This window comes from Sphaeroforma arctica, assembly GCF_001186125.1.
Source record: "Sphaeroforma arctica JP610 unplaced genomic scaffold supercont1.472, whole genome shotgun sequence".
Lineage (NCBI taxonomy): Eukaryota > Ichthyosporea > Ichthyophonida > Sphaeroforma > Sphaeroforma arctica.
In genome coordinates, this window is record NW_014040086.1 from 18825 (window position 1) to 31486 (window position 12662).

A 12662-nucleotide genomic window follows, 5' to 3' on the forward strand; every position below is an offset into this window, starting at 1 on the left:
ATGTATACATGTATACATGTATATATGTATATATATATATGTATATTTATGTGTGTGTGTGTGTGTGTATTTATATATATCTATAAATCGTACTGTTTGTTATATCTTTTTATTCTTCAATCCTGTTATCTTTTTGTTCTTGTCCAACTTGGACGTTGTTTGCAAGGCATAGCACCGCATTCCCCCTGCGATCTACGTTCCCCCATTGTCTCTCTCGCCTGCCACTATATTCTAACTTACCGTTAGAGCTAAGTGTTGCCGTATGCAATCTACACCGCCTTGTCCCACTCGGGCTTTCTCATGACCCGTGCTGTACTGTACTCTCCACAAAGTTGTTCTGCCTTACTTCATATTCTTCTCTGTCCTCGTCTTAAACAAAGAGCGTGGTCTTTGTTTTAAGTAGAGAGTGTGGTCTTGATCAAGGAGAGTGTCGTGTTAAGCTCTGGCTTGATTACTGATATACTCGTGCGACCGTAGAGCTTGGTTGGCGGCTGTCTCAGTGTCTAACGACTCGACCGTTGCGGTCCAATCAATAGCTGCGCAACAGGCCACATATGTTAAATACCCCACTCCACCCACTCCTCGTACTCCTCATGAGAATACATTGAACAGTCCTCGTCTCATTTTAACAGTTCTCGTCCCGTTTAACAGTTCTCGGTTTAACAGTTCTCGTCCCGATTTAACAGTTCTCATCCCCTTTTTAAGTTCTCGTCCCGTTTTAAGTTCTCGTCCCTGTTTAACAGTTCTCATCTCGTCCCGCTTTGACTGTTATCGTCGCGTTTTCTCGTGGCATGGCGTCCATAAGCGTCTATCAAAGGCCGCACGTTAGAAACCATGACACGACACCATGCACACTGATCTGCTGCAGCATTACCATGTGGCGTTCTCATCCTCTCCGTCACTCCCGTTGCTATGGGGGACAACCGTAGCAAGCTCTACTTCCTTGCGTATCATTCGTTGCTTGGCGACCGGAGCACCGTACTATATGTTGCCTGGCGACCGGAACAGGCCTAACTACTGTGTACTATACATGGCGTTACTTCTTCCTTCCTCCGTCTTTCCTTCCTTTTATGTACCGAAGTATGCCCTGTTCTTCTCTTCTCCTTCTATCCCAGTTCTGTTCTCATGTGTGCTCCTCTTCTCCTTACCCAGGTACAGTCTCCTCCTCTCTCCCTATCCACGCATGTCCGTGTCTTCACGAATGCCGACTGCATGCGGACATCCACGTGCTCGCCCACACAATCTCTCCCGCGCCAGACATGATGATTAACTGACCATTCTCGGTTAAGAACAAGCGGAACGGCCCCACTTTCTCGCCCTGGGCACCGTCGTAGCCATCTCTCCATATTATCTGTGGGTATGAGAAACCGATTTGGTATTAAGTTTAGGGGGCGGGCGATTTTGTACAATTCGTTCAGAACGTGATTTGTATTGGTTTAGAAAGTGGTTTGGCACGAGTTTTAGTTTAGAAAGAAAACTTGGTATAGCTTTAGTTCTCAAAGAGGCGATTTGATATTAGTTTGGCGGGCGAATCGGTACAATTAGATTAGAACGCGATTTGTTTTGTTCTAGAAGTGGTTTGGCACTAGTTTTAGTTTAGAAAGAAAATTTTGTATGGTTTTAGTGTCAAAAGGAGTAATTTGGTATTCGTTTGTTTTACGCCAAATTTATTTTTCAGAACTCAAACTGAGTTGCTGGAAGACAGGTTGAGGAGTAAGCTGCGGACATCGGGAATAACACACCCCCTGCAGAAAGGCGCTCTACGCCGAGGCAAACACACAGAGTTCATGATATGAGCTTGCACTTCCTAACTGTCTTGGCCCAACATTGGCCGCATGCTTATCCGCGACATGGGTCCCAATGTGACAGTTACCATAGGTACATTCACATTGACAAAACATACGCCACTCAACTCAATCCGTTTCCTTCCCAGCTCGTGCTACATACACGACATACCTGGTTCTCCTCATCAACCAACAGCAACGCACCGGTAGGGCCCACCCCCAAGCGAGTGCTCCCCACGGGCGCCCGAAGTTCGGCTCCGGCCGTGGTGAAGTAGGGCACCCCGTCATCCCCATACAACTGGAAGTGACCCTCGGCGGTGATAGCCGCCGCCTGTCCACACGACGTCTGTAGGTAGCGCAGGCCGTACTCCAGCCTCCCGTCCTGCGCCAGTGTGAACTTGCTCTGACACGTCAGTCCGTCGCCTTGAAAACCGGTGGCGCACTTACACCGGTACGCCCCGGCCGTGTTGACGCACAGCGCGTTGGCATCGCAGGTGTGTGTACTCGCAGAGGCACACTCGTCAATGTCCTGGCACACGGGCGGCTGTACTAGGTTGTTCGTGCAAGTGGCTATCTGCTCACCTACTACTTCGAAGCCAGTGGGACAGGCCCATACAGCGGACTGGCCCTCTTGCAGCGCCTGTCCTGGGCTGATCTGGAGCGAGGAGCAGGGCACTGTGGAGTGGGTGGGGAGAGGAGAGGCACGTGAGTTGGCGATGGGTTGGGTTGGGTTGGGGGTGTTGTGGTGTAGTTGTGTACTGTGGTGTGTGTGACTGAAAGTGTGGTAAATCGAGAGCGAGCGCGCAGTAGAATACTAAAAGAGTTAATGGGAGAAAATGTAAATACGAGCGGACGCGTGATACAGTACTAGAAGTATACGTGCACGCAAAACGTAATACGGGTAGCTCGAGGTACGGCAGTACTTATCGAACTACGAAGTTTAGTTTAAGTACACATCGTAATTGTGTCAAACGCGTACATACTTACACACCCACACCTGAGCATTGCTGGCTGTTGCACGTCTGTAACCATAGCAACACGCGCTCAAACAAGCATACACACACACACTCAAACACATACATACATACACCCCTCTCCAGAACACACACATATACCTTTCTCCATACCACACACATACACCTTTCTCCATACCACACACATACACCTTTCTCCATACCACACATATACACCTTTCTCCATACCACACACATCCACACACCCCATACCACACACATACAGCTTTCTCTATACCACACACATACATCTTTCTCTATACCACACACATACACCTTTCTCTATACCACACACATACACCTTCCCTTCTCAACTCATACCTGGGCATTGCTGGCTGTTGCAGGTCTGGTACTCATTGGCCATACAATACATTGGATCAAGACAAGGCCTCTCGCTTACCCCACCGCCACACGTCGCAGTACATTGAGACCACTCGCCGAAGGGGTCCGCCGTTTCTGGTACATCCACCGTCTCACTGTCTATGACCGCGGCACCCTCAGACGGACACTCGTACCAACTGGCCTGGTTGGCAAGCAACCAAGAGTATGTAGAGCTGTTGGTAGGAAGGGGAAGGGGGTGTTGAGTGAGTGGGTCAGTGAGTGGGTGAGTGAGTGAGTGCGTGGGTGGGGTGCTGGGTGATGGTGTAGGTGTACAGGTGCTGGGCGATAGTGTAGGTGTACAGGTGCGTGTATATTTGTAGGTACAGGAACACATTTGTGTGTCTGAAGCTTTGTATATGTGTATATGGCGTTTAGATACGGATGAATACATGATTGTATGTGCAGGCGTATCTCTATATGCTTGTACAAACATACACAGATACATTTGTATGTATATATATACATACATAGTTACACTTTTATGTACATACATACATGCACAGTTACACTTGTATATACATACATGCATACACAGCTACACTCGTATGTACATACATACATACACAGATACACTCGTATGTGCATACATACATACACAGTTACACTTGTATGTACATACATACAGACACAGGAACACTTGTATGTACAATGGTACCTTTACATGCACAGGTCTATGTATGAGAATGCATATTTGTATGTAGCTAATGCTTTCTGCGTGTGTGTGTATGTATGTATGGCCTGCATGATCGGCCCTCCTAGGTAGTCAAATAATTGCGATGATGTGATTGGCTGCTGGTGCTTTGTGTAAGGTGTTCGACTGCGGGTGAAAGAGACCTTCGGTGGTTGGAACAGCTTGTGTGCAGAAGACTTTTAGATACTAAAACGTTTAGATTTTATGTTCGTACGTACTCTATATGCAAAGAAATATATTCATATATAGGGGGGTGTATATGCAAGTAAAAAAAGCAATATATATATTGGGGTGGGGGGGGGGGCATAGATCCGAACAAAATCTGTAGAGGAATGAGTTGGCGTAATTGGACAATACTTACGGATATAGCGAAGTGTGTAAATCTGAAACAAACACTCATACTGCAATGAGACAGTGCCTATAGACTTTTCTACTATTATAACAGAATACACTTTTTCAGAAATAACACACTTACAGGAATGAGATGATGGCTATAGACTATTCATACTACTTATCCACACTTTTTCTGAAATAGTACACTTACTGGAATGAGTCTGTGCAGATGGCGTCCCCGTCGTCAAAATTATAGCTTGTCCCTAGTACGGCCTGTAGTAGATAAGCGGATAGGAACACCCCGATTCAGTATCGAACTTCAGGGGAAAACACATATTTATATATCTTATACAATTGAGGTGAACATGTCTTTATATACCTTTTACATTTGAAGAGAACATATTTTTATATATTTTTCACAACTGAGGAAAACACTTCTTTATATATCTTTAAACTTAAGGAGTCGTGTGCATAGGGTCAACCTTTAGACTTCCGGATCGTATGTATCTTTGCGAGATAGTTTAGCAAATGCCCTACTGCGCCTAAGGCGCAACAACCCCACCACTGCCAAAGCCAACACCAAACCGCGATATATCTAGAACCTACTTGGAAATACGCGAGAACTAGTAGTGGATTAGAGTCTTCACAAAACGATACGTTTTAACCTAAATCGTTTCAATATTTCCAGCAGCACATCACAGCTCAAAAACAGATACGTAAATACTGGCTAGGTTTCTCAGTGTTCACTACCACCGTCATTACGAATGGTACAGTGTTTGAAATAGGCCTTCTAATAGGCCTTCCTAGTAACACATGCTTGTAAGCACTTAGAATGCAGTAACCTCAATCTCAACCAATCGATGCACCACAGCAACAAGACTGTTCAAACAATAGTGTTGACTGTCATATCAAAATTATAGCGTGCTGTCCACAATTAAAGGTTGTATCCGTATAATTACACTCTGCCATAGCTAAACTATACCCTGCTGTTTACAATAAAAGGGTGAATGCAAGCCATAGTGCTCACAGATGTACCCCACCCCTACCTTGTTATTCTCAATGAAAGGCTGTAGCTTATCACATTCGTTGTAGTAGTAGCACTCCTCGTTCACGGCCAGATCAAAGTAGGGCTCGAGCAGTTCGGCCTGACTCAGATCATTCTTCAAGGCCGCACCCATACCGTACTGATGGAAGTCACAGTTGGGCATTATGAGAGTTAGTGAAGTAACATTATTTGTACATCATGGGAGTTAGTGATAGTAACGTCATTCGGATATCAGTATCGTCCTTCGCATATACGAGACATCGTGTTCCATTGAGTTGGGATTCAAAGGCACGGCACTCGTGCATATATAGAGACAAATGAAAACACAACCCCCAGGAGACGCATTATGCGGTGTAGCAGCAGATTGGTCTGTGTGCAATGTCCCTGCCCTTGAACCTCGATGCTAGGACAGGGCCGAACCCTTTAAGCATACCATACCACGCACTGCCACTAATCTATAGATACGTTGACCAGCACTCTCCTTATACCCACACCCCCCCGTTACATATGGAGCTGCCCACACCGAAACAAAGACAATCAACACGACTCAGTCCAGTACCTGATGGGCCGTCTCTGCCAGCCATGTGTTGTACTGCAGTTGACTCTGGAACATCCCATCGTCTCGGCTTTGGATGCCACTGAGACAGTTGTTGGACCAGCAATCGAGGTTATCATACTCCAGAATTTGGCAGCTGGTGTGGTTAGGGGGTTCCGGCGTGCATGTCATGTCAGTGGGTGTGTTTGATATGGCTGTACACTTTTAAACTGGTTTGCATGCGACGAAGTGTTTGACGTGTTCTCGTATATGCGCATGAATGCTTATTGTTGTTTTGAGTATGTGCTTGCAGTTAGAGTCGACATATAAACAGCATATAGGCAGGTACATGTTATATATAGCCCATACAGAGGCCTTATTAGCAAGACGTACATAGCATATCTTCTAAATGGATACTGTCACTGGTTTTTTATATTGATTCTTGGCGATAAAAGCACTCCAATCAATGTCTCGCCCGGAAGGGCTGCAGGGAGACAGTCCCAAACATAAAAATAAGTTCATAATGTATTACACCATATCTGCGAAAACGTGAGTGCCTTCAGTCCTGGTTATATTTGCCGAGCGTAGAGGACAGCTCTAGCCCCAAACATAAAAATAGGTGCAGAATGTATTACACCATAACTGCATATGTTTAAGTGCCTTTAGTCCTGGTTATATTTACCAGGAGGGAGCCAGCCATAAACACAAAGAATAATGCTAAAACACCAAGGTTATATTTTCTAAGCGTAGAGGATAGTTCGCAGTCAGGACAGAACAAAGCACTGGTCACCACGATTGACGTTACCTACCAAATCCCTGGCGTAGAGGTTGGCAACCCTACATTCAACGATACACAACGCGACCATTAAAAAGACTACACAAAGCAACCATTAAAAGGGCTACCCAAAGCAGCCATTAAAAAGACTACACAAAGGGGACCATTAACAAGATTACACAAAGGGACCAATAGTACGATTCAGGTACACGGCACGCATGTACACAGCTAATGCGATACCCACCCTTTGTTAGCGGCCGTGATAATGCGGTTCTGCATCAGCGCCTTGAGATAGTTGTGGTATGGATTGGTCGTGCGAATGTCCAGCCACTTTTCATCCCAGTTTTTCATCTTCAGTCCCTTTAGTTCAGTTGGGAAGTCGACCGAGTCGGCCCTCCAGTCTTCGTACGTCCCCGCTGAGATGTAGCACATGACTGTGTACCTGTGCCATGACAGAGATTGTAGCGCTTTCATTCAGTCGGAGATTCTAATGTTCTTGTGTGGGCCGTATAATCATGCATGCTATTGGCATACATACACAGACAAGACCAAACTCTCCTCGAGTACCACTGGGGCTTATCATATGCTGGTGTGAGTGAGCCAATGCGGTCCTACAGACTACACACATACCCCATAGTCCGGATATCTATGATGGCCTCTGTCGTCGTGTCAAACATGTCCACATTGACAATCCCCCCTGTCCCGTCATTTGGGGGAATGTCCAGTTTCTGGCAGCTCTGCTCCTCATTGTTGCTCTTTTTCGGACACCACGCCCGGTTTATCCACGACACGCCAGCAGGAACGGTCACCCACGACAATCCCGGGCCTTCTCTTATCACCTTTGCACTTTCTGTGCGAAGAGAATTTGGCATGTTCACAGAATGTCAATGTCATGCATTTACAGGCTTTTGAAACTTTGGATTATAAAATTTTCTTTTTCGAGTCATCGAGAGTTTGAAATTGGGCAGTCATTATATTTCTTCAGTCCTACTGAGCTTTGAACTGTTTCACATCTGCGTGTAACCGTATAGCTGCGGAACAGCCAACCAAATTGTGAGGTAAAAGCATTCGACAATACATTGCACTCGCGCGTTTTCGGCAATTCACTGATAATTGTTCCTGGATGTACTCGCGTTAGAATTGCTAAAATATGCGGATGTACAATGATGCATCGTTGAAATGTATGCTCAAAAAATGGTGTTCACTATCATATAAAATCTATAAACTAATCGGAGATACCCTCGTTCTCACAATTAATGGTGAACCGAATATTTTGGCTGAACAAGAACAAAAGGCGTCTTCAATCTCCTACCACTAGCTGTCTGCCGAAATTCATCCGCAGCAAAGCAAGACGCATCGTAGGCTCGTGGCGAATTCGTCTCGAACAATAACTGTAAAGCTATTCAGAACCCTATCGCATAAAGTGATGCGCGTCATACAACGATACTCGATGCGTTACGCAAGGTCTACCAATACAAACCCATAACAGATACATTCCGAGAACACCACACAGCCACTTGTGATAGATACATACCAGCCACAGCAGCCCAGCATAGAATGTTCGTCAATACAACCAAAGGTAGCATAGTTTATTCTCGTTGCAGAAAGCTTACGACTATAATTGTTGTGAATATTTGAGTTGTGTATGATACAATCAGGACAGTGTTTGGCGCAAGTGTACGATTCTGCGAAGCTAGAAATATTAATAAATATGTAGCTATGTATAGGTATGTAGCTATAATTCGGATAACTAGTCCTCGCGAAACAAACTGCGATCAACCTGTCTGGTGTTTCGAAGTGTACGGAGCGAGTGAATATCAACCCGCCATCCGGTATATGTCTGAATATGAATTTGCTACAGAACCAGTCACCTTCGTCTTCAAACGGTGAAAAGTAATGGTAAACACCACACTCTCCGAAAGAGTAGAATCTGATATCTGATATGATCAGCAGGGAGAACAACTGGCAGTACACCGGCCAGTTTGCAGTTTTAACAGCCCTATTGGTCCAAAGATTAAAGATCGGTAACATCGCGGCCTTCTGGGCGGGGCTGGTCCTTGGACCGAATGATACATGTTGTTTAACTTGTTCATCTATGACTATTTTAGACTCGTATAATCTGTTTACAGATCTACCTCCCCCCCCCCCTCCCCTCTCTCTCTCTCTCTCTCTCGCACTCATAGTATTTACATACATAATTATTATTTTACTTACACGGTATGATTCGATGATTGTATTGAAATTCCAAACCAAGTAAAAGGAAAGTTCCAATTGTTTTTCATTGGACAATCATTTACACTTCGAAGTGATTGAATTAAACTTTGTTTTGATTTACGATTCTCACGACTCCAATAAATCTGGGTTTTTTATTATTATAAATTACCATGTGGTAATTTGTCCTTGAATGGCAATTGGCACGAGCCAGGCCTCCATGAGGTCAGAAGTGTGCATACCCAAATACGTTTTGCGTTAAAACGTAAGTTTGAATGGCTTTTATATATTCCCAACGTGTATCGTGGCGGCCCTCTGGTTGTTATTAACTTATTATGGCAGCTATTGAAAGCCCTAAGGTTCAAAAATCTCAGTGGATTGCAGTCTAAGATGTCCGTTTAATTCAAATATTGGGCGGTTTGCTTTGCAGACTTTTGACCCTTATATAAACGTTCTAATGGTTACAAATTAAAACCCTAAATAAATACATACATATACGGAACGCTAAACTTTGTCAGTGATGTTCAATGTAGGAGGCCATGTCAGTGACTCTAAACTAAAATGTAATATCACCTCTCTATCTTAGTAGATGTGTACATAGAAAGAATTTTTTGTCATCAGCTTTAAAAAAAAACGGGACGCACCATTACGCGGGACTTGAATGCATATATACATTTATATATCGTGTATGCGTGCGGTCAACGACGCACCAAAAATTAAAAATCCGAAGACGGATAAGGGTTTTGTAGTGACGGCTCAACTATTGGAACTATTTCTGTCGATTTTGATCGTCTACAATAGCTAACAAAAGGGCTTAGCCGGTAGACATAAGTGAAGTGAGCTTACACTCAATATTGAATGGGGCAATTGTATGGAGGCAAACTTTTAATTTTTCTAAAGTCGGAGTGCGACCCTATGTTACTAGAAATATATCATATTCATTTATTAGCTTTATTCGCGAAAACGATTGATTTCAAAACATATTAACGTGACACGAACTGATGATATTTAGGCTCATAGAACACTTCCCTCTCCATTCACACCTTTTACCATAAATATGTAAATACTTCTCAATACTTCAGCAGCCATTTATTTGCATTGTTTTGTGATTTTTATATGTTGTATATGTACCTGGCATACATATATAGTCAATGATTCAGAAGATAAGCATAGCTTCGCCTCCGGATATGATCAGTTCTACATCGGTGCAAACCAAATTGCTCGTTGTCTTCGCCGTGAGAGCAGCAATTCTCAAAATCTAATCCCCCTTCCTGCTTCTTTTAAATAGTATTGAAAGTTAATTGATCCACACTCCACAGCTTATGCAGTTTTTTCGGATCTCTACCCAGTGCTTTGATAATCTCCATAACCGCAGTGAATTTGATCATTGTATCGTTTCTTTGGCCCTGCCACTGGTCCTTGGATTTGAGTCATAGTACAGACACCACGGCTGCGATGTGCAGCTAAGTTTCATTTCAACAAACGATAGGAATATTGTCGCACAATTAAGTGCTCTGTATAGTCACAATTAAGTTGTGTTTAGAATGATAACACATTTGGTATAGGATACAGAACTAGTTGTAAACCCCTTTCACGTGTAATTTTTTCAGCGTCCGGTTCTAACTGTTGCCCTTTGCACCACCATTGCAGATTCATCCCCACTACTTGTAACGTGCACGATATATTTTACAATTAGATCTGTAATATTGAACACCTAATTTCTTTCCACCTCGAGCATGAATAATTTACAATATCCCCTGACTATACATAGTTAAACTTCGCGAAATTTTGAATGGAACGCCGATTTGAAATTCGCCAAAAGCATCATTATATGCGATGTTCGGCAGGAGGTCAGTTGTATAGAATTGGGCTCTGATGGCTCAGCCGTGCAGCAGTGAATTCCGCTCGCTTGAAAGGGCAATTTGAACAAAGATATATATTGTAACAAGCACCCCGAAGAAACACGCTGCCATCAAGCTGAATGGGATTTATTAGGAACAGTTTAGCTCGATTAAATGTATTAGACAATAGCGCTGAGACGAACTCGCCGCGGAATGACGTGACCCCTGCCTCGCTGATAATAGTTGCACGAGTTTTACTTGACTGTAGTGAAAAGTGACTCTTCTTTATGATATACTTGCTTCTATCAATGCTACTATACTTGCTTCTACCAATGCCAACGAATTTCAAGTTCTCGCCGTGTCCATTACAAAGAAACAATGATCACAGGCTTTCGCTCGGACAGTCAACCGTTATCTACTAAACAGAAGGTCAGATACATTCGACAAACATGCCATCAACGACAGTCGCCTCTGTATATACACTTGCATTATTCGAATGGCTCAAAGTAATACATAGCTGTGCACTGCTCACGATATAAACAACCGATTAATCCCCATCTCCGTCACTGTAATCGTTGTTGCGCCTCGTTGAGTGGTGATCGTGGAAGTATTGACCATGAACAGTTTAGGCTCGCAATCAACACTGCGACTGAATAAACTCTAGCGGCACAGTCTCTAGCTAACAAATAAGAAAAACGTATACATACTAATAGATATGTACCTTTGTAAGATATGGCTAAATTATTTGGAACACGTTGTACACAACTGCACTGACTGACTCTGTACAATGTATTTATTAAAATACAATCACAACGGAAAATGGTGGAAAATGAGAGCTTTTTCCGCCAATACATTTTAAATTTATTTATCTATTTATTTTTACAAAAAAATAAATACACAGGAAAGACCGAAAGATATAAAAAAGACAGCTGACCTATTTTTTAACTAAAACGGACATATATAATGAAAAATATATAACCATTGAACCTTAAGGCTCCAAATATGCACCGATAGCGGAAGCCATAGGGCCAATAAGATTTAACGTATATTTATGGAAAGTATAGACGTTTCAACGCGAAATGCATCGAGCTTTAGGAGTTTAGGCCCATAGCCGTTTTAGTCAAAACCCTGAATATGTTTAAACCCTAAACCCAAGAGACCTGACACAAATCCCTACAGAATGTACAAGAGTTTGTACTTCCGTACAGTCGAGTACCGAACTGTACAAATAATTCCAGTGGGGCATTCGCATGGACAACCCTGCGGCTTATTTTCAAAATAAATGAGTGTCCGTATGTATGTGTATATCAACAAGTGAGTCTAAATTCAGTACCAATATATGTACTTGTATTTCTATCAGCAAGAAGATATCCTTCTCGTGTGTGTGCCATCTCGTCCCTTCTCGACCTCTCAAACCTTCCCTAGTGGATTATACGGGCCGCACAACCATCATGGCTACCCTGAGACCAGCGGCCTATGTTGGTGTGGCTAGTCGATGCAATGCCGCGTGCAGCAAATTAACTTGTTCAGAGAGTGCACGAATGGTCGGACCTCTGCGTCAACAATCCAGGTAGGGGTGTGTGTTTTACTATCCCGCGTGACATGAATGTATACTGAACGTATGTCATTATTATCGTTTGGTTCTAAAATCGGGAAAGGATGTTAACATGTGCGCATAAAAGGTATTCGCATACTAAGGGTGGTACCTGTTAATTTTTGATTTGGATCGTGTGTGATGCGCTTACGAGCTGAATCTATATTCAAATTTTGAATTAACCATATTCTTATTAATAATGTATATACGTTTGTACACATACGAACGGCGTATAGGCGTAAACACCTGCCCTATCTCGTACAATACATATACTGTTTTTACTCGTTGTAATGTTAGTAGGTGAGGTGTCTTCTTTTATGTGATCAACATTGCAAGACAGTGCACGTGCTCCTACCCATATATATATATATATATATATATATATATATATACATATATATATATATATATATATATATATGTTATATATATTATGTATGTATAGTAGTATAGTATATA

General features: G+C 43.0%; 2 protein-coding genes across 2 annotated transcripts in view; one reads left to right on the forward strand and one right to left on the reverse strand.

Annotated features, from left to right (window-relative positions):
- Positions 1-90: 90 nt before the first annotated feature.
- Positions 91-8355, reverse strand: SARC_06554 (hypothetical protein). Its single transcript, XM_014299532.1, has 9 exons — positions 8092-8355; positions 7188-7407; positions 6802-6999; positions 5807-5939; positions 5249-5386; positions 4414-4475; positions 3119-3351; positions 1957-2459; positions 91-1351 (listed from the first exon to the last, which is right to left on the reverse strand). The coding sequence occupies exons 1-9, from the start codon at positions 8141-8143 to the stop codon at positions 1196-1198; spliced, it is 1695 nt and encodes a 564-aa protein (XP_014155007.1). The 5' UTR covers positions 8144-8355; the 3' UTR covers positions 91-1195.
- Positions 8356-11945: 3590 nt separating this feature from the next.
- Positions 11946-12662, forward strand: part of SARC_06555 (hypothetical protein) — a gene marked incomplete at its 3' end in the record, with an annotated part of 8354 nt that continues 7637 nt past the window's right edge. Inside the window, exon 1 of the mRNA XM_014299533.1 lies at positions 11946-12179. Within this exon, the coding sequence (XP_014155008.1) occupies positions 12061-12179 (119 nt within the window). The 5' untranslated portion in view covers positions 11946-12060. The remainder of the gene's footprint in view (positions 12180-12662) is intronic.